Here is a 22,276-nt window from a genome sequence, read left to right on the forward strand (position 1 = left end):
AAGACAAAACAAGCAACAACAAAAATTCTGTATGGCATTTTCCTGGGGATTTTTATTTCTTTATGATTCTATGATTCTACCTCCATCTAAACCAGCACTTCTAGCTCCCTATCCTACTTTAAGGCCTTTTATTCTATGTCTTTTGCAGTATTTATATTGCTGAAAACAGAGCTCCATGTTTCACTAAAATCAATTGCTAATTCCCTACTATTGGGAAAGCTCTGAAAGCTGAGGCAAATATTGTTAAAGCAATGTCATTGCCTGACATTCCAGTAAATATGTTAGTTTTTCTGCCCAAGCCTCTGTCTAGTCATTCCTAAGACAGCAGATAAATCACCAAGTGTCAGTTTTGATAATCTAAAAAAGAAAAAGTATTTTTAAATTTGCAAGTTAGTTGGAATGTATTTCATTCCTTCCCCCTGCAAAAGTCTTTGTGACATTGGAGCCTACAAGTGTGCTATTATGCTATTTCTCATTGAAGAAATAGCATATATATATATAAAGAGTGAAAATTGGGGTTTGCATCTCTGATACATGAGGTCTTCCTTACTCTTCTTACACAATAGTATCTTCTGTGTATACCATGTTGTGTATATGTGCAAGATATCCTCTACAGAGGTTTGAAACCATCAAGAATTTTAAGAATCTGTCTCTGTTAATTTTAATTTTTTATTATTCTGCTCCCAACTGCTTAAAATAAAAACAGAGGTGCCTGTTTTTTAACTTCAAAATAAGCAATGCAGAGAAGATTTTAGAAATCTTGAAAAAAAGTTACATCAGGCATGTCTTAAAATCAATTTGTCAGAACTAAAATACTTCCTTGTCTCCATTTGTAACATGAGATAGTTTCTGGGTAAAAGCAAGAGCTCTTTTTATCATAAATATCAGAGACTTGAGACTCTTACTTTTTTGCTGGAATCGAGGTCTGTGTTTTAGACTTGTGCCTCAAGATGCTGATCTCTACTCTTATGTAAAGAAATTTTAAATTAACATATACAAAATCGTATTAGGGGACAAAATGGATTTCATTTATTTATTTATTTATTTATTTATTTAACCAGGCTTCATTAAAAGTTGAAGCTTTATATTAAGTAACAGAATAGGAGCCAACCTGGATTCTTGCAGGGATCCTCAAATCTTCTGTGATCCAGCCCAGTGATTGTCTCTCTCTGTTTATTCTTTCAACTCGCACTGCTCAGATGGAATCTATTCCAATTATCATTGCCTGTCCAGGTGAAACATCCATGGTATCTACTCCGTTGCTTGGGCAGTTAGACTGGTGGGTTATAATCTCAGGCCTGGTGATTTATAAGTTTCTCTGTGTAGGAAAGTTACTGCTTACTGAGCTGAAGTTTGAATTTACAGTACTGCTATTTTATTCCACTACTTTTTTTTTAAATACGGTTGTGAACAAGCTCATTTGAAAGTGAACTTACACTACTCAGGGGAGTTACCAGGCCAATTACTTAGTTATAAATTCAAGCTTCAGTTTGTGAACAGCGATTGTTGGGGTGAGTTGTTTTTTTTGTTTGTTTTTTTTTTTTAGACAAATCAGATTTTTCTTTTTATTCCAACTTATTAATTGCAATTTATGCAACATTTATAGTTTTATTCTATTACGTTAACCCGGTCACCATTGCTACTGTTATTAAGGTACATGAAAAAAGAGCCAATTAAAAAAAAAAATTACTATGGAAGTACTATAGAGTAAAGGTGAAGTACAGAAGTATGGCCTACAGTATGACTCAGGTTAGCATTTTACCTGGGTTTGGTTCTAAGCATGATGACAATTATGCCTTAAGCACATAAGATGTTGTTGCTTGCTCTTATGAGGTACACATCCTAGAATTGTTTGACCTTTCTGTGTTCTGCATATACTGCAACATTATAGGTGTCTGTCCTTCTCATCAGCACTGTGGATATTGGGAAAAAACATCCTATTAAATGGAGCAAAAATGCAGTTAATATAAACCCAGTAAAAGGCTAGGAGGCAAGAGAGCAAGTAGCTCCATCAGAAGGTAAAGCGAGTCCTATGGACCAGCTTGGATGGGAGCTGCCTTGAAGGAATTTTTAGTTTCTTTGTATGAAGACTGGTGGTTTTGTTGTGTCAGAAACCACCTGTAATTATTTAATGCTACTAATTTCCTCCAGCTTCTAGAGAGACAATGCTGCCATGTACTTCTTGAAACACACAGGCTTCTCGTTTAAGATTTCATTTGAAGTATTTCTTTGCCTTAATTAATCTGTAAATAGGGTGTTGTAATACTCAACTGAGTAGCTGTGAGTGCTTTCAGGTTCTTTAATGAAAGGCACCCTCACTGCAAATTGATTTATGAATTTTAAGAAACTTCTGGGTGTGCTCTGTGACTGAGTTCATGTTAGTTTGCCACCTTATTGACCTTGTAATAGGAAGCTTCTAAATGTCGGATGTGGATTCCTAACAAACATGGTTATTTTAGAGCTAACTTATGGCATCCAATTTTTTTTTTCTCTATCCCCTTTCCTCATGAGACTTGAATATTCTTGAATCTTGGGATCAGACAGTGATAGTGATGCCAGTTAAGGACTCCAGATATCCTGACTTGATTGGTAACTTTTACTCCATCACTCATTGCTATGTCTACAGAGTTGTAAATTTATTAATAAGGTGAACTTCAGAGTCAGTGATCAAAGGAATACAATTCTATGACCAAGTGCAAATAGTGATCCTTAGGGATGCCTATTTACACACACTTAAGTTGAGTAGCTAAAATATTTTTTAAGCGCTGTAGTTACCCCAGCTTTCCACTAGATGACACTTGCACCAAAACACTTTAATCACAATTTATATTTTCTGATTCTTTCCTTTATCCCCTGTTTAGCTGTCTTTTTGTGTTCCTTTTTCTAGAAAGGATTCTTTGAATGCTTGATTACTGCAAATTCTCTATTGTTCCTGAATATATTAGTGTTGCTGTAGAACTGCATCAATGCTGTTCATGGGTGTTCTATCTGTGATTGCGATGTCTTGTTCTTCAATCCTCAACCTTTCCTAGTAGCATAATGGGCAATTGAAAGCTATAAGTGCTCAGAGCCTTAGCAGGCACACCACTTGATTTTGTCAATGCTCATCATATGTCAATCTATTATAATGCAAGTAATATATTTTTAAAAACCAACCCTGTAGTAAAATGTAAATTTAGTCTGTTCTATTGTAAGAACCAATTGCTTTAGAAATTTAAAAAAAAAAAAAAAAAATCTCTAAATTATTATTGTATAGATGCTTGTGCAGTACGGGCCAAAGTAAACTTCTTTAAAGAAACTCACTAACCTAAATAACTTAAATTCTGTAAGTGCCAAAATCCTCATAGATGTGCTGTCTTGCAGAATTTTCTGACCTGCACCAGGCTTATTAGCTTCTTTGTTCATTTGGATGTGAAAGTAAGATGCCTTACTAATGGAGAGAGGACAACTTCAGTGAATAATGAGTGAAGTGTTAGGGGAAAAGATGGAGGTGGAGTGCAAAAACACCCCCAGCTGAGACCAACGGGCTATCAACCTTAGTATGGTGTTCCTTGCTGTCAGGCATGAAGGAGAACAGTTTCTATCCAGGAGGCGACTCCTTGGACAGAAGGCAGCAACTTCTTGGAGGGCAGCAACCAGAATGTATCAGTTTAGACAGTTCATAAGCTGAAAGGCAAAACCTTTATTTGAACCCTATCTCTAACCCCTCTTTGTGCCCAATCTTCCATGCCCCTTTCTTTAGGGTGGTAGCCCTGTTGCATGGACTACCTGAGTCCAACTCATGTGATGCAGGGCTTGGAAAGCAAAAGGGCCAAGTGTAGACTGAGTGCACCTAGGGAATTTGTATGCTATGATTTTCTACCTTGTTAAAGATTTTTACTTTAGGCTCTTGGGACTTGGGCTTGAGTGAGAGGACCAACCAGTCTGCTAGCTGTGAGCTGACAACAGCAATTGGATGGCTTTGCAAACATTGATAGGCAGGAGCTTGTGTTTCTGGGAGGCTTTGCTTTGGGGCTGGCTATCTATATAGTGATCCTACAGAGACAGATAGGCACCAAAGCAGCTTCAAGGATCTAAGCAAGCATACTTACTAAAGTCAGTGACTCACATCCATACAGAAAGTGTTCCCCTCCTGATTCAGGCCTTTATTATTTTTAACTCTTAATTAAGTCTCTTTGAACCCACAGGTGCAGCCACTTACTGATGGTTGTTTTCTTTTATTTGTCACAGGCTTTCATTTACCAAAATATTTTAGGCAGATGATTGAACCTGAGCTATTTGAGGGGATTTTAATCTATTCTTTGAAACCGTGACAAACTTCGGTATTTGTGTGTTCTGTTCTCTGGACATATGTTTGTAGGCAGGTCTCTGATGGGTGACTAGATCACTACCATTCCCATTTTACAGGTGGATTTGAAGTTGATTACATAGTTATGGCTGATAAACTATAGTACTGTTTTGAATTTTTAATAGTTCAATGAGTTGAAGTTTAAGTGAAATGACAGATGTTAAGAAAAAAGAAGTTTTCAAGGATGAGATATGAACAAATTATTTAGGATTCACTTTTTTTTACATCTGCTTAATGACTAGCCAAATATTTACAAATTTCCAATATGAACACATTGAATGTTACCTTCACTTTCATATGCATCGTCATGCAACTATTTTAACCACTCTCTTCCAAACCCACTGTTGATGTGCTGATTTTTTCTTTGCTTTAATTTCTGTGAAGTTATTTCACAATACATAAGTGAAGTCATGCTTACTAAGTTATTTCACTTTTAGTTATGCTGTTTCATTTTATGATTTCTTAAAGCACTGTCTAGAATCCAGGCAGTTATGCAAATCACTGAACTTCAGTCGCTGTGTTCTTTCAGTATTAATAAATGATTTTTTTGGTTTTGTTATTTTGGGTGGTTGTTTTTTTTTAGTTTTAGGTTTGGGGTTTTTTGTGTGTGTGGTTTTTTTCTAATCCAAAGTGGAATAATTTGAAGGGATTCGAAGGATATCTTATGGAGTAAAGCTTGGCATGGATGTCTAAGTAGGATAGGAGGCAACTGTCACAAATATTTATTCTGCTTTTGGCAGAGGAAATTTCAATCCATCTCTCCTATTTGCAAGCCAAAGCTCTCATCCATGAGTGTGCAGAGAGAACACTGTTGCAGTTGTGTGGGTGGTTTTTTTTTTTTACTATTATATGTGGCATTTTTATTAAATATGCCTGGCACCTAAATAAATATATTTTTGTATTAAATATTTAAAAGTTCTCTGTTCACAGAAACTTTTGGGAAAAACTCAAATGGTTTTAATAATTTTGGGGAAAAGGAGGTGGAATAGAGTTAAGAAAGTGCAAAACTGGTTGTGTACTACAACATAAATATACACAAAGTAGAAATAAATTCTGTAATTTTTAGATTAAATTTTACTGTCAACTTCAAAAACATTTAATGCATCTTCCCTGTTTATTTTACAATTTAGCTGGGAAAGTTTGTAACTGTTCATTTTACTCTGACCTCCATTTTGAGGGAGGGTTATACAGACTGTCTAAAAGCTGAGATTTCTGCTTATATTATAATAAAAATGTCTACTGGGGTTCATACTCAGAGAGTCTAAATTCAGCTTAAGTCTAGTGTTCTTTGTTGTTTTCCTATTGGTGTGAAGATGTCCAACCAGAAGCGAGCAGTAGGTGCTGGGATTTGTGGGAACTTTAAATGGCTAAAAATAATACCTTACGCCGAAACATGTTTAGATTCATCCTGGTCTTAAAATATTTTTGAGACATAGCAAGTTGTGGGACATTGAGCGTACCATGCTATAGGTGAGGTCCCAAGATCTCTCCCTCCCTTCAGCCACAGGACTCTCCCTAATAATGCTGGAAGTTAAAATGAATCATTTATGAGCATCAGCAGACACATGGGTGGGGCCTCTTTGTAAACTGGTATTTTGTTGACGCAATATGGGTGACAGCCTTTTAGTTCTGAATATAAACCTTACTGGGAGGAAATTAGGTTGGTTCTTGGAAGAGACCAGCCAGAGCTTACAGTGCATCTAGCTGAGGAGCTGGTATCTCCACCAGAATTGTGCTTCAGATACTAGTACATGTAGAAGAAAAATGGAAGGTAAGTGTCTTGAAATTTTACTATTGCTTGACTCAGTACTGAAAGCAGAAATAATGGAATGGTCAGGTGTAAAGTAATAAAAGTTTCTACATATTGCTGTGTGGAATCAAGTCTAAGGATTATTTCCGTGGCTTTATTTGTGGACTTAATGAGAAAGAAAAACAAAAACAAAACAAACAAGAGAAAAACAGCAACAACTTTTGAAAAAACTTCCCTTTTATAGAGGAACAAGAGAGCTACAGAAAGAATTCGTGAAACAATAGCCAATTCTGACTATAAGAGCATGAAAAAGAATATATTTTATTTCCAGCATAACCTACAAAGTAATAGTTTTCTGAATTCTCATGATAGAAGCATTTATTTCACAATGGATACCTGAAGTATTCTCTCTGGATTGAAGGCAAAATATCAACTGATAGAGAAAACCAGTGCCTGGTATTGGAGGTCAGGTTTTTGCCAGAAACTCTCTGCTAGAGAAAACCAGTAAGAGATGTGAAATTGATTAGCTTTTAGTATTTTCTCTGAGCTGTCTTTGCTGAAGAAGGAAATTGTTAACTCCTTTGTGATCCAGTTGTGATAATTAACTCTGATAAGCAAACTGTGGGCTGACTTTAGAGAGCTTCTCTGGGAAATATGTTATATCTCAACTCCTTGATGTTCCAGTTCAGCTGGATTAATGAGTGGGTGAAATGTAGTTGTCTTGGTTTATAAACGCCTCCAGAGGATGGGCAAGGATCTATTGAGTTCTTTCAGTGTTCTAGACCACAGGAATTCACCATGTGTGCTATAAGCACTTCTAATCCTTTCTCTTAAACCAGAACACTTCGAGTTAGGGTTGACAAGTCTCATTAAGATATGAGATTTTCAGTTCAATTCTGTTACTCTTTCTTGTCAGTAGGTATGAGGCAGTCATGAGCAATAACGATGTAATGCCTTGCTTTAGTTTTTGGTTATTGTTGATAGCGTGCATGTTTTTAACATGGGAAACACCCAGGTCTACAATTATCTGCTGATCTTTGCTGAAGAGCTGAATGACCAACTCATTACCAGATTTAAATGGTTAGATGAAAAGGAAATTATTTTGCTTCAAGGAAACAAATGTAAAAAAATGGGTATTTTTGCATGCTTTTTTTTGCTGCTCTTTTTTCCCCTACCCAACCTTCCCTCCCAGTTAATTTAAATTATTAATTACTTCAGGATGCGATCCTGGGAAAGTCCACTGGTTTGTGTTAAAAATGTCATGGTCTCATGGGCTTAGGTATAAGTCTGCTTTTATGTGGATACACCCTTGGTTTTGGTTGGGAAAAATTAGTTTCCCCTAAATGCCAACACTGTATTCAACTTAGTGCCAATATAGTTAGAGAAGTTTCATTGTTTGGTTGCTTTGCAGGCTTAGCAGGACCAAACTTAACCCTTTAGAATTAAAATAACATGCAAGACTTTGTAGTTCAGTAAGCCCAGTTGCAAAGTTGCTGAGAATATGTGGCTCCCATAGTCTTCAATTAGAGTGAAGCATTTTTTAAAATAAAAAGTTTTATGCAAATAAGTAAAAATTAGTGTTGCTACCCATCCTTCTGGCACCAGGATTATAATTACCCCTATGAAATGGCTGATATCCAGGCAGGATGCCTAAGGGAGAATTAGCCAAGATTTTTGTCAAGCTAGTCATAGCACTTGTAGTAGATTGTCAGCAATTTTTTAAATATCACAATTTGTGAATATTTTCTTCTCCATTAAGTTCCTCAAAAGATGTCTGCAAACCTTTTATGACTTTAAGAAATGCAGATTGAGAAATTTGCATGCATATGTACCAGTATTTACAATTTTGGAGGAATATTTATTCATATCTAGTTTTTCATGACTGATTTGGAATGCCACTTTAGCTTTCAAACATCTACATTTGTTATAAAATATTTTATTTATTCACTTTATTATTTTATTATTTATATAAAAAACACTTCTGAACTGTGCAAAATGTTTGCTGGCTAGCTGTGGTTGAAAAGTAACTGTAGAAAGCGTGTTGGAATGTGGAAAGAATATTACAATGCAAAATAAATTTTGCAAGTAGAGATGTTATCATAATCTCAGCATCAGGTATTTATAAAGCAAGAAGGCATCATATAAAAAATGTGAAACTTGTAGCACAGCTTTATAAATCAAAGCATTATACAAGTTTCCACCTGCAAGCTGGGAAAGTGGTGAACATGTAAGGATGCTTTTATGGATGTATGTCCCAGTCTCAGTGTTGCTGAATTTTATATGAATTCTTGAATGAATTTTTCAAAACTGTTATTACTGTTTTTCATAATTATTTCCTATTTCTGTAATCTTGACCTCAGTCAATAATGGGAATTCATTTATTTGCTTTTCCTTTGTGTTCCATTCTTCATCCTGCAGTTATTGAGCTGGGAGAAGTCGACCTGAACTGCCCTTCCAACTGCCAAATTCATAATACCCATTTCTTCGGAACTGACAGGCAGATAATCAGGAGAGGGCAAGCCTTCAGCTTTAATGCTTGCTTCCAAAATCGGGAATGGGATGACTCCGTGGATGAGGCGATTTTCACTGTGGAGACAGGTAGTCACTCGCAGACTCTGTGTAGACTTTCCCAGTCCTTTACTGCTAAACAATATTTCCCATAGCCTTCAGAGACAAATGGTATCTACTTATTCATCTTCTGTGTGAAGATACTGCCTTCCCCTAATTCAGGTAGTCCTGCTAGCATGTAAAGTTTTCTCACTCTGCTAAAAAAGTGACAAGCGAAAAAAAATCCACCCTTGGGAGCTTTGCATTGCAAACGATGGCTAAGCAAATTACTAGTTTTTTACATGTGCTTTGTCTAATCTCTGATTGAAGTTGTATTTATTTTCCTGAAAAGGCCTAAGACCCTGCGAATCGAATGAGACAAAATGTACCTTCCCAATGGGCAGATGTTTAGATCAAACCTGCTGGAGTGCTTCTTACAAAATTCATCAGCCAAAATGCATCAGTATCAGCCTGTTTCCACCCTCCAATGCCTGCATTGGCCGTTATATTCTCAATATGCAAATCACATCTTGTGGTCACACATATCAGCGATGTCTTGGAGATTTCTATGTTCTTTTTAACCCTTGGTGTGCAGGTAAGAACTCTATGATCAGACAGTTTGAAGAAATGCCAGTGATGAGTAAAAATGTTGAACAGATTACTTGGCTAGTAAGTAACAGCTGGAGTCACAGAAATAATGAGAAACAAGGAACAATTTTGTTTTGGTATTTTTTCCTGCAAGTTCAAGACTGTCTCAACTCGATTTTTTTATTAGGTTTCTTAGTGGTAGAAGGAATGTGTTGTAATTTTTCTTCACCCACTTTTACATTGGCTTGACAGGACAGGAACAAAGGGCACTATCTGAAGTACAGGAGGTTTCTTCTGAACATTAGGAAACACTTGTACTGTGAGGTTGACTGAGCACTGACACATCCTTGGAGACTTAAAAAGCTGTCTGGGCATGGGCTTGGGCAACTGGCTCCAGGTTTCTCCGTATGTGCTAGGTTGATCCTGGCTGGATACCAGGTGCCCACCAAAACCACTCTATCCCTCTTCCTCCTCAGCTGGACAGGAGAGAAAAAATACAATTAAAGGCTCTTCAGTCAAGACAAGGACAGGGAGAGACCACTCACCAATTACTGTTGCAGGCAAAACAGACTCAGCTTGGGGAAAAATTAATTTATTACCAATCAAATAAAAAACACCTTTTCCCCACCCTTCCCTTCTTTCTAGGCTTAACTTGACTCCCAGTTTTCTCTGTCTTCTCCCCGGCAGCAGTTGCAGGGGGACAGAGAATGGTGGTTGTGGTCAGTTCACCATGTGTTGTGTCTATCACTCCTCACACTCTTCCCCTGCTCCAGCATGGGACCCCTCCCACAAGAGACAGTCCTCCACAAACTTCTGCAGTGTGAGTCCTTCCCACAGGCTGTGGTTCTTTACAAACTGCTTCAGCATGTGTCCCTTCCATGGGGTGCAGTCATTCAGGAAAAGACTGTGCCAGTGCAGATCCCCTACAGGGTCAGAAGTCCTTCCAGCAAACCTGCTCCAGTGTGGTCTCCTCTGTCCATGGGTCCTGCCAGGGTCCTGCTCCAGTGTAGGCTTTCCACAGGGTCACAACCTCCTTTGGGCACTCACATGCTCCAAAGTAGGCTCTCCTTAGGGTTACAGCCTCCTTGAGGTGCATCTAGCTGCTCTGGTGTGAGGTACTTCAAAGGCTGCAGGTGGATGTCTGCTCTATTGTGGACCTCCATGGGCTGCAGGGGGACAGCCTGCCGCACTATGGTCTTCAATATGGACTGCACTGGAATCTCTGCTCTGGCACCTGGAGCATCTCCTCTCCCTCCTTCTTCACTGACCTTGCAGTCTGCAGAATTGTTTCTCTCAGATATTCTCAACTCTTTCTCCCAGCTGCAATTGCTTTTGCTCAGATTTTTCCCTGCTTGAGCAAAGAGAAAGCAAGGACCAACCTCAGTAATTCTGTGAATCCTGTTGTATTGCATTGAAATAATGTAATACAAATACATATGAAGTTATGTCAATCTGATTCTGGTAGTAAGCAATTTTGTAGGATGTTGCCAAAATAATTACATGGCAGATATTAATATCATCTGTACCTTTGATTTGGTCAAATTCAAATGCCAAACTCTATGTAGCATTTGACTCCTAGAACAGCCTAGTGTGAAGATAAATTACAAGTTGTGTAATTCACTTGTGCTGCAGCAGGGAGAGACTTAATAGAGACAATATCTAGCTGTAAGTAGAAATTAATTGGTTTTGAATATGTAAAAAGCCCACACTCTTGACCATGTTGAAAGTATAAATTAAAAATAGATAGTAAAAGAAAGAGGGATTCAGTGAAGCAGAACATGTGGAAGTGCTAGAAACGTACATACTATCTGACTGATAGCTCTGCATCTTTTCCAGATGACCCCGTATATATGGACAATCAGGCCCATAGAGAAGAATATGTTCTGAATGAACATGGGATACTGTATGAAGGAGTTCACAAACATATTACCTCTCGACCATGGCACTTTGGACAGGTACTTTTTGAAGACTTGTTCAGAAGTCGATATCATCCATATGCAGATAAACAAAGTGTATAATTTTTTTTCAGAAATACATGGTATGTTTTGGAATGTGGAAGTTTTTAGGACCACTCCAGGCTATACATGCATAAACCAAAAGGTTAGAGGGTTTTACTGTAGCCCTACAACTGGAAAGATATTCTATGAAGCAAAATTCAGGAATGTTCTTGGAAAAGGTGAAAAAAAATACTGTGTTTCTGTAGGAAAATTATTCCATTGATCAAACATAAGCAAAAATGATAATTTTTTTCCTTTTGGCTTCCCTTTGGCATATAGATCATGCAGACCACTAGGAGCTGTGCTTGATTTCTTTAAAATTTTTTTAAGACAAAAAAGAGAACTAGGAAATGCAACTAATAAAAAAGAAAGACTGGCCTATTGAAAATAAGCAAACTTTATCAAGGTCAAAATATCATGATGCGTGTGTTCACTTCTCTTTCCTCAGTTTGAAGATGGGATTCTGGATATCTGCTTGAAGATCCTAGACATGGGTGCAAGTTACCATCATGGCTCTGATCGCGACCATTGTTGGCGCAATGATCCTGTGCATGTCAGCATGGTAGTAAATCACATGGTAAGACCTCTAGTGGTGTGTGACTTCTGAATGGATTGGATCACACTTTATGATATTATAGAATGACAAATTGTGCTGCAATCTAACACAGTATGAGTAGCAGGGAAAATCCTTTCTGTGTTCAGATTTACAGGAAAAACTAACTTGTAACACTAATGTCTAATGATTTTGTGTTATGCTTAGGATGTGAAGACATGGTCAGCTATTTGAAAAGGTTGTTTTTATTTTCTCTTTCTAGATAAGCAGCCATACGACTAACAGTATCATGAAGATGCCAGAAAACAATGATTACCTGAAAGGAACAAAACCATTTTCCTGGAACGGAAGTGTCCCTATTCTTCAACAATGGTACAATGGCAGATGCAGACCTGTCAGATATGGGTACTGTGGGTCTCTTGCTTCAGTAATGTGCACAGGTATGATATTTCAGTCTGCCCTTACCTAGTTATCCAAAAAGGAAGAGAGAAAACCAGGATCGAAAACCCGTGACTGAAAATTACAGGAAGAATATTACTCACTAACATTTTCTTGAAAAGAAATAGAATATTTTTCTTTTGTTATGATAAGGCATGGCTCCTAACACAGTGTTTAGTATAGACCTATTGTTTTGCCATACAGTGTGGAAACAAAGAAAGACAGTGAGTGCTGTCTTTTCTGTGACCTTTATACGTGCAGCTGTCAATACTGCAGCTTTTAGTAAAGCACAGCTCAAGTCCAGCATCCTTGAGACAAATTTTATCCTTTGGGTGAGGTTTGAAGGGTGAGAAACATTAAGTTTTGAACAGAAAGAAGAACTCTAGCCGTCTCCTTCAAAATATAAAAGCACCAGGCTACTATCTTCTTTTACTGCAAAGGGTGAGATAATAGTGAACTAAACTCTACAGACAAAAAATATGAGTTCCAACTTTATACCATTTATTTACAGAACCTGCTTCTGCATTGAAGAAAATTAAATTGATACTCCATAAATTGATCTATATGTACTACATCCTTTTTACAACAAAACAAAACAAAAACAAAAACAAAGCTGTTTCATTAAAGCAGGATCAGCATCCTTATATTCATCCAGGCTGCCCAGAGAAGTTGTGGAGTCTCCACCTCTGGGGGCATTCAAAACCTGTCTGGATGTGTTCCTGTGTGGTCTACTCCAGGTGATCCTACTCTAGCAGGGGCATTGGGCTAGATAATCTTCAGAGGTCCCATCGAAACTCTACCATTCTGTGATTCTGTGTTTATTTCTGAATTTAGAACGTATCTGCTTTGTGGTGTTTTTTTTTAAAGCTGCAAGAGTAACAAGCCATTCCTTTCTGCTAGGCTCTTTTTTGATTATTTTCAACCACTAAAAAGACAGAATCACTGCATCCCAAATATTGCCTCCTAGCCATTGTGTTTATATTATTGCAAAGTAGAATACAGGATAATTATTTATAAAGTGAGTGAAGGATTTTGTTGATTAATCACCATTTGTAATGACTCCAATATTTTTTTCCTTACAGTAATGAGGTGTTTGGGAATTCCAAGCCGTGTTGTCACGAACTTCTGTTTTCCATGCTCAATTGAGAATCCCCTTGGTGTCAACGAGATTTTTGACAGTACTGGAAAAAACCTGCTTGGTAAAGACAAGCTCTGGTAAATAAATAAATAAATAAATAAATACTTTTGTTTTTTTTAAAAAATAATTATAGAAAGACTAGTGTAAATTTAGCAGATCACTGTAGCTCTTTCATTGGTGTGGCAAGGCTGTTCAGTTTCCTAATAATGAATTTCAAAAACATTAAATTACTGAAGAGGCAATCAGCTCAACCTATATTTTAAAAAAGAAAAAAACAAAAAAACGATAGTGAGAATTGATGCTACCTCCTTATCCTTCTCAGTTGGAAGAATAAGGTTATGCATCTTAGTAGCTGTAGAAATATTAAGTAGATCATTAAATGCATGGGAAAATGTATCATGAATTGGGACTATTATCTTCAGTCGTAACCAATTGGCTGATAATTATGTTGTCTTCTTCAGGTTCTTTATAATGGGCTGCTTCATTCTTGTAAACTTTTCAATTCATGTTCATATAACTATGAAATCACTCATCATTGTAGAATTTTGTGTTTTCACTGCAACAGAGTTTTGTTTGCATCCAAGTCTCATCTGTGAGAGCTTTTAATGAATTTTCTGCCCTTTACACATGTACAAACGATGAGGTCAAACTGGAATACTAAGGAAATTAGGATCTTATTTTAGCACAAAAGACTTCAGGGTTTATTCTGTGTTAAGCCATTAAAAAGAAGACTAAGACAGTATGTGATTTTCCTCTAAAGAACCAGGAGGAAGAAGTTAAGAAAACAATAGGAAAATAAACTACTTAAGCATAAGAAATGCATTGGCATGTTATCAGCTAAAAAAAAAAAAAAAAAAAAAAAAATACTCTAAGAAGAATGTTTTGCAATCAGATCTGCAAGGTCCTGGAACAAATTTATAATCTGAGTGTTATAAAACAAAACAAACAACTCCTGTCCCCAGACATCCTTAGCAGTGTTAAGACAGAGTCTTCAGTTGATTAAAAGGTTCTCTCTGACATGGTTTTATTCCAACATAAAGCTTTGAACTTGGTAATTCAAGAGATGTCTTTAATCATATATTCCTCCATACTACAGGCGATATCACTGCTGGAATGAATCTTGGATGGCTCGCAGAGACCTAAATCAATGCTGTGGTGATTGGCAATGTCTGGATCCGACACCTTTGGAAACAGGCAGAGGTAACTGTTTACTATAAACACAATTGTCTTCCTCAGCTTATGTTATTTAGTGTCTTTACTAATCAGGTTACAACATATTATAACATTTTTGTCATCTGGTTTAGGTTCAGCTTGCAGCGGTCCCACATGGGTTCGAAGCATCAGAGAAGGGGAACTGGACTTGGACTATGATGGTCATCATATGTTTTCTCGAGTAAATTCCAACTATGTTGGCTGGCTTTCTCAAAACAATGCCAAGAAAACAAAATTTTTCTGTGATGCTTGGCCATGTGGACAACATCTAATCACCAAGAGTGTTGGCAGTGAGCAATTTGAAGATATCACGGGGGCTTACAAGTATGAACTAGGTATGAAGAAAAGTTAATAAGTGGGTTAGAGGAGATGTTAAATGCTAATAATATAAAATTATCAATGTAATCTGTCCTATGTTAGCATGAGTCAAACATTCTTAACTTACTTTTTTTTTTTTAAAAAAAAGGGGGAAGATGCCTTTCTGTTCAAAGATCTTGATTTTTAAAACTTCTAAACCTATTTAGATGATTCAAACAAAAGAAGCGGTAATTTAATTCTTTTATGATACGATATTTCTGTTGGAAGGGACTTACAGTGATCCGCTGCTTGAACACTTCAAGGGCTGACCAAAAATTTAAAGCATATTATCAAGTGCATTTTCCAAATGCCTTTTTTTTAAGCATGGACAGGGATAGGGATTGACCTCCTCTCTAGGAGGTTCTGGTATTTTACCACTGAAAAGAAATACTTCCTAATGTTCAGTTTGAACCTTTACTGGTGCAGCTTTGAGCCATTCCCATGCCTTGGTCACTGGATACCAGAGAGAAGAGATTAACACCTCCCTTACCACTTCCTCTCCTCAGGAAGCTGTAGAAATCCATGAGGTCACCCCTCAGCCTCCTTTTCTCCAAACTAGACAAACCCAAAGTCCTTGGCTGCTCCTCACAGGACATATTTTACAGCCCTTTTAATACCACTATTCGTATGTACTTGTTTTGCTCTCCCCTGTATGGTAGTTCAGAATATTACCAAACTTCAGATAATCTAAAAAGCCCTGATTTTTTTAAAATCCAGCAATAATTTCTTACTTGTTGGTTCTTGTACCAGATCTGTCAGAAAGTGTTCTTCCTTACTAAACTAATTTATTATTAAGATAGTCTGCTGTTCTTGGACTAATGATTTCTTTTCATCTTCCAGTAGCAGGAAGGAATTAAAGCAGCAAAATTGCCTAAAGGAATAAAGAGTGGATCATAGTTGATTGTAAAATTGTAAGCCCTGTGTTTTTTCACTTGAACAGGAACATAAAAGAAAAAAACTGATAGCTTCTTTGTTTGAATGGTTTATTTTGGCTTTTGAGAGTTATGATAGCACTTCATGTACACCCTAACCCTTGTATTTTGAGCTTTGCACTAACTATACATCTCAGTATTTACATGACCATTTTTAAATGTAAGTAATGAAAGTAAAATAAGATCTTTGAATGTTTTTCGGAGATATATATTTTATTCTATATGTTCAGACTTGTATCTTGTATTTCATTATCTGGTGGATTTGCTCTACATGAAGCCACTACATTAGGTTTCAGCAAGGAAAAGGAAGAAATTTAATTATCTTTATAATTAAAGTAGATATGACTTTGTGTGCCTCCAGCAGATTCATTATCATGTGTCTTCTTCAACAGGTTCTGTGAAAAACAAAGAAGCCTATTACAGGGCCTACAGAAGAATTCACCCAGGCTACTGCAATGCTTCCAACTGTCATATTGATAGAGAGTTATCATCTCTGAAAAACCCATTTTTGAGTGACTCTGGTATTAACATGAGGTTAAAGATGGCCAACTGCCCAATGTATGGGGAAGATGTCCAGCTGCACTGGCTGCTTGAAAATTTGCGTAATGAAAACAAAACCCTGAAATTTAATTTGTGTGCACAAATAATAACATACAGTGGTTGCCCAATGGATCAATTTTGGAAAGACAGTGTGAATGTCACGTTGGGTCCAAGGGAAGGTAAGAAAATTAATTTGTATACTACCCTTTTGTCCACTGTTCCTTTCAGGAGATAGTTTGTTTTTTGAGGGGATTAAGAGAGATTTTCTATTAGTGGTGAGAAATGAAATGAACACAATGTTGAATATTAATACTGACAGCTGAATTTATATAATAGTGATCACTTAAAAATCATAACAGACTCAATTCTACATGTATAGTGACCGGTAAATCATCATCTTTCCTCAATTTTTCAAGGCTTACAAATTCTTATGATAATCTAAAAACTTGTTTCCACTAAAAGTTCAATTCTGAACTCTATATTCAGTACACAGATACAGTTCCAGCTTTCTGTCAGAAAAGCAATTTGTTTCCTTGGCCAGAAGATGTTAGCCAGTGTAAAACACTTGTCTTGAGCACTAACGTAATCATTTCTACATATGCTATGTGCTGGGAAGTGCAAAGGTGTATCAGAGCATAAACTCTTGTTCTCATGGTTTACATATTTTTCTCGAAGAAAAATGATCCCTTTATTAAAACACATTTTCATTAGATGACATTTCATACCTGATATTAAGATTCTGTTTTGCCAAGTTTTAATTTGAATTATTACTTTAAGAATTACACTGGAATGAAAGCTTCCGATTTTTGAATAATAGTAATAGTAAACCAAACCCCTTGTAAATGCAGTAATGCAGTTACATGAACTGAAATGTATGAAGCTGGTGGTTGCAGGTAGCAATGTATTGCCCTAAGCCAGGAAAAATCCTGACTGTTTTCAAAGATGCTGTGGTAACTTAATATTTAATTAATCCATTTTAAGTGTCAGTGAAACTTCAGGAGGAAGGGAAGTGGAAATATTAGCCAAAAATCACACACACAAAAAAATAATTAAAATACATTTATTTTACAGTGAAAAATATTCCACTATGTGTGTCATATAGCCAATATGGACCTTATCTCTGTGATCACAACATTATGAAAGTAGTTGCTGTCTCAGACCCAGAGTGTGGAGAGGTTCTGATGGTGAGCAGGGATATTGTGATCAACAGGCCACCTGTTATTGTAAAGGTAAAGAACTTTAATTATGGGATTTGTGATCTAAGGAACAGAGTTAGGGATTCTCATCTGCCACTTCCTAGGTACAATGTTGATAAGCTTGGAACTTTTTTCCTTTTCTTTCCATGTATTTTTTATTTTAGCAAGATCAGTGGGATTTCACATGTATAAAAGTTGATTTAGAGTGATGTACAGTTATCATAGAAGTAAATCAGAAAGCAGCATGTATGAATAATCCAGTGCTTCATTGTTAACTTTTTAAGGGTTACAAAACATAAAACTGTTTATTTTCTGACTAGCTACTGAGCCAGCCCAAGCTGAAAGTACCATGTACTGCAGAAATCTCCTTCTGCAATCCTCTCCAGGAAGATATGAAGAACTGCGTAATGACCTTAGAAGGCTGTGGTTTATTCAAAGAGCCAATGACCATTGAGTAAGATATTATCAATTGTTTAAATAAGGATTATATTGGGAGTTGACTAAGGTATGCTAGATGAGAGCAGATTTTGGGGAAGACAATAGTTCTTATATTTTTGGTCTTTAGCATCTAAATGGGACTTTTTACCCTTTATTACTTTGATACTCCATTAAAAGCCTCACTCCTCTTGAAACTGATGAATCATTTAAAGCTGACAAGATATGTTGCAGCTTCATTTTTTCAAGATTTAATTTAAATATATGTTTCAAATTTCTGTCTGAAATGAATGAAGTGAATGAACTCTTTTGTTTACAATAAATTCTAGCTAGGAACCCCATACTTTTTAATCCTGTTGAGTTTATGATAGAATTTCTTTAAATATTCACAAACCTGCACCACATATGAGAACAATCAGAAAATGACAGTGAGAAGTAGCAATATGCATTCTAAGCTCATAACACATTAATCACAGGAAGCTGGAAACCTCCAGGAAGGTAAAACATCCTAGGAAAAGTAGCTGTTAATTAATGTGCATGGCTGTTCTTCATCACAAGGACAACTGACCAAAATATAACTAGTTTAGAGGAGCAGCAATTAGGAATTGTTCTCACTGAATAATAATGAACTTGATTCCACACAGCTGCTCAATCCAAATTACACTACTAGAAATGGGAAGCAGTAAATACATCTTTGAGGCAGAAGTGTGCTACATTTTTAAAGACTTCAAGAGAGTATAATGAATGAGTTTTCAGTTCCAATTGCAGAACTGACTATGGGAATTTTTGAAATCTTCTAAGATAGAAGGTTTTTCCATGCTTTTAACAATTCAGAATGTGATATTTTGGAAGAAGGCAAAAATAGCAAAGTTATCATGAGTTTTTCCCTGAAAACATGTCTTATCAAATCAAACCTCATCTTGTATGCTAATCTTGTACTGCTTCAGGTCTCTGACCTACCCAGAGTTCTAATTCTATTCCTTCTCTTGGTACAGTTTGGGAACACTGGCAGCCAACCAACAGGCACGGACCATCGTGGAGTTCACACCTTACAGGCTTGGCAGCCACCGGCTCCTGGCCAACTTCGGGTGCCACAAGTTTGCCTATTGCAAGGGATGTGCCAAGGCTGAAGTGTGTAGTCCTGTGGGCCAGAATAGCACCCTGCCTGCCAGCCAGAATGGCACCCTGCCCATTAACCAGAATGGGTCACTTCCAGTGTGTGAGAATGGCTCCCTCCCCATGAACAGCTCTGGGCCTGTCCCAGTGGCAGATCCTGGGTTTAACTCCATGTGTGAATATGTTTGTATCCCAGTGTGCAACCCAAACTGCAGTGCAGGGGGCCAGCCTGTGTATGACTTTGTGTACCTCCCTGCAGGCCATCCTTTATGTAACTCCATCTGCAACCAAGGCTTCAATCCAAGCATCAATCCTGGTTTTGAAGTGGGATGCGATCCTGGTTTCCGTGTCATATGTGAGACTGTGCCTCCAGCTACGTGCACCCCGATGCCTCCATCCGTGTATGGCTCCATGCCTGCCACAGCATCTAACCCTGTGTGTCCCCCTATGCCTCATGTGGTGTTTGAGACGGGTCCTGCTCCTGCACACCAGCCTGGAGGTGGAGTGGGACAGATGCCCTACTCTGTCTCTGTCCCCGCAAACAATGCGGTGAGTGCCCTATTGACCCACTTCATGGCTGGCTCCAATCCTACTGCAGCAACCCAGGCAGTCCCTACTCATATAACAGCTCTGCCATCCCACCCTGTGTGCTCTCCAGTAGCCCACACCATTGCCTGTCCCATGCCTTCGGCTCCCATTTCAGTGCCTGCTGCCTCCATCTCACACATTGTCTGCAGCTCCGCACCCTCTCCTACCGCCCAGCCTTCCTGTGGCCCAATGGCCACCCAACCTCTGATTGCCCCAGTATCCCATGGCATGTGCTCCCCAGGCCCTTGCCCAGCACCTTCCCCAGTACCCCGCTCTGCTGCTCGTAGTACCACCCCAGCAGGGCTGCAGATGGGGAGCACCCCATCACCCAACGGCCTCTGTTCTCCTGCCTCACGCCCTGTGGGACCCCCAGCAGCCCACTCGCTCTGTTCCCCAGCCCCTCGCCCAGTGGGGCCCCCTGCAGCCCACTCACTGTGCACCCCTGCCACCACCTCACTGGGAGCAGCAGGGGCCCGCCCTGCCAGCTCGCCCCCTGCTTGCCCTGAAGAGTCCTCAACAGCCTGCCTCCCATGCCCCTCAACCCCACGCCCCTTGGCAGCTGCCACAGCCCGATCCCTCTGTTCCCCTGGTTCTCTCTCTGTCTCTCGGGTTGTGGGCGCCCCAGGGTCTCGCTCAGTGTGTGGCCCTCAGTGGGGCCCCTCCTGTGACACCACTGCTCGCTCAGGCTCCCACTCCACATGGGCACCTGCCTCCCGCTCAGCCTGGAGCCCTGCCGGGCGCTTGGGCTACTCCTCCTTGTCCCGCACTGCTTATGGTACAGTCACGCGCCCTCCGTACAGCTCCTTGTCCCGCTCCTCCTACAACACCTTGTCCCGCTCTTCCTATTCCACCCTACCCCGCTCCACCTCTCCCTCTGCCTATGCCACCCTGCCCCGCTCTGCATCCCGCCCCTCCAGCAGCACCCTGGCCCAAGTTGGGTCCCGCACACCCTGGAGCTCCAGCAGAAGCACTCTCAGCTACTTCAAACGCAAATACCTGTAATGGAGAATAACCTGGGGAAAAGCCGAAGCTGGTGAATTAAAGCCCATATGTAGATGCTTTGAAAGAGGGTAGAAATGGATGGATGATGGAGAGCAGTGTGCATAGTCTGAGTATTTATCTATGCATTTGAGATGTGCCAGAAAACTGGATGCTATCCGACTGCTGAGGGATGCATTTGATTTAATACTCATATATCTTGAGATATGGTACAGTGGAAGTGACAAGTGAATGTGCTCCCCATGGAGCCATAGTAACAATAGTTGCAAAGTACAGGTAATCAGATTTACTTGCTTAGTCAAGCTGTTTTTTAAATGATGTGCTTTCACTCTCTCTTCTCTTGATTTCTTGTGATGCATATTTCTCAGATCTCTCTGGGCTACAGCACTCATAGCAAATCTCTCTCCCTGCATGAAATGTGCTGTCCTTGGGAAGCTGCAAAGAGATGGCAGCAGATCTGCCTTACCTCTCACCTAACAGACATTGGGCCCCTGAGCCCAATGTGGCTCAGGTTAGTTCTGCTTGCCCTGATATTTCCTTAGTTATGAGGTGAGGAAAACTCTGACGGGTCATGGAGTAATTAAATCATTACCAGTCAACTGAAGAGTTGTATTGTTGTTTTTTGTTTGGTTGGGGTTTTTTTGTTTGGTTTCTTTGTTTGTTGTTTTTTTAAAAAGCAATTATAATAAATGTAATATTGCTACTCTTGATGTATTGCAATTCCAGTATCAGGAATCCACAAGTCAGATATGAAAGGCTGCAAAACTCAGTGAATGATTAATAATAATTTATTGGCTTTTACAGCTGAAGGGTTTTCACATAGCGTATTCCAAAAATTTCCTCATAATTTATTGAATGCGTTTAGGTCCATGGAAAGCTCTAATTTCAAGGCTGTGCCTTTTTGATTCAAGATAGCTAGGAAGCTTCTGTGAGTAGACCTGAAATAGAGAACAAGTATGATGGTATCCTTTCTTTCCAACACTGAGCACTCCCGACTGTAAGGTTGAGAAGGTGAATGAAAATGTAGTATGTCTTCTTCAGATCATTGGTGCCATTTCAATGCTAGCCTTCTCCCAGTGTTTTAGGAAGCAAAATGACACATTGACATAATGGAACTGTTCCCAAATTTTGGATTTGCTCACAATACTTTTGGATTTGCTGACAAAACCTCCCATTATATTCCTCTAGTGCTCTGTTATTTTCAGTAGCAAGTGTTAGTGGGGTTTTGTGGTGAGATAATTTGGTTGGTGCTGCAGAATCTTCAGTCATGTAGCAATAGTATTTCAGTAGTATAGCTTAGTTCTCATACCTTGACATTGTGATGAGACTGAATATTTTGAAAAGCTGAGGTGTCAGATGTTACCTGTGAATTTACCAACTGTGTCAAATACATATTACTTCTGAGTATGGTAGAAGAAATCCTTGCCTGGATGTTGTAGTAGAGTGGTCACAACTCAAGTGACTTGTTTTTTTACACTGTTTCAATAGTTTATGTTGGGTACTTGCTGAGAATATATTTGCCTGACTGACAATAAAAATACT

General features: G+C 38.6%; 1 protein-coding gene across 1 annotated transcript; it reads left to right on the forward strand.

The window, feature by feature from the left end:
• Positions 1–6,112: 6,112 nt before the first annotated feature.
• LOC127380787 (protein-glutamine gamma-glutamyltransferase 5-like) lies at positions 6,113–20,737 on the forward strand. The gene is made up of 13 exons (XM_051610267.1): positions 6,113–6,119; positions 8,517–8,696; positions 8,998–9,240; positions 11,070–11,188; positions 11,679–11,807; positions 12,046–12,223; positions 13,304–13,436; positions 14,456–14,559; positions 14,664–14,906; positions 16,253–16,579; positions 17,472–17,629; positions 17,917–18,050; positions 19,027–20,737. The coding sequence occupies exons 1-13, from the start codon at positions 6,113–6,115 to the stop codon at positions 20,735–20,737; spliced, it is 3,666 nt and encodes a 1,221-aa protein (XP_051466227.1).
• The last annotated feature ends 1,539 nt before the right edge of the window (positions 20,738–22,276 follow it).

The sequence above is a fragment of the Apus apus genome, chromosome 2, assembly GCF_020740795.1.
Source record: "Apus apus isolate bApuApu2 chromosome 2, bApuApu2.pri.cur, whole genome shotgun sequence".
Lineage (NCBI taxonomy): Eukaryota > Metazoa > Chordata > Aves > Apodiformes > Apodidae > Apus > Apus apus.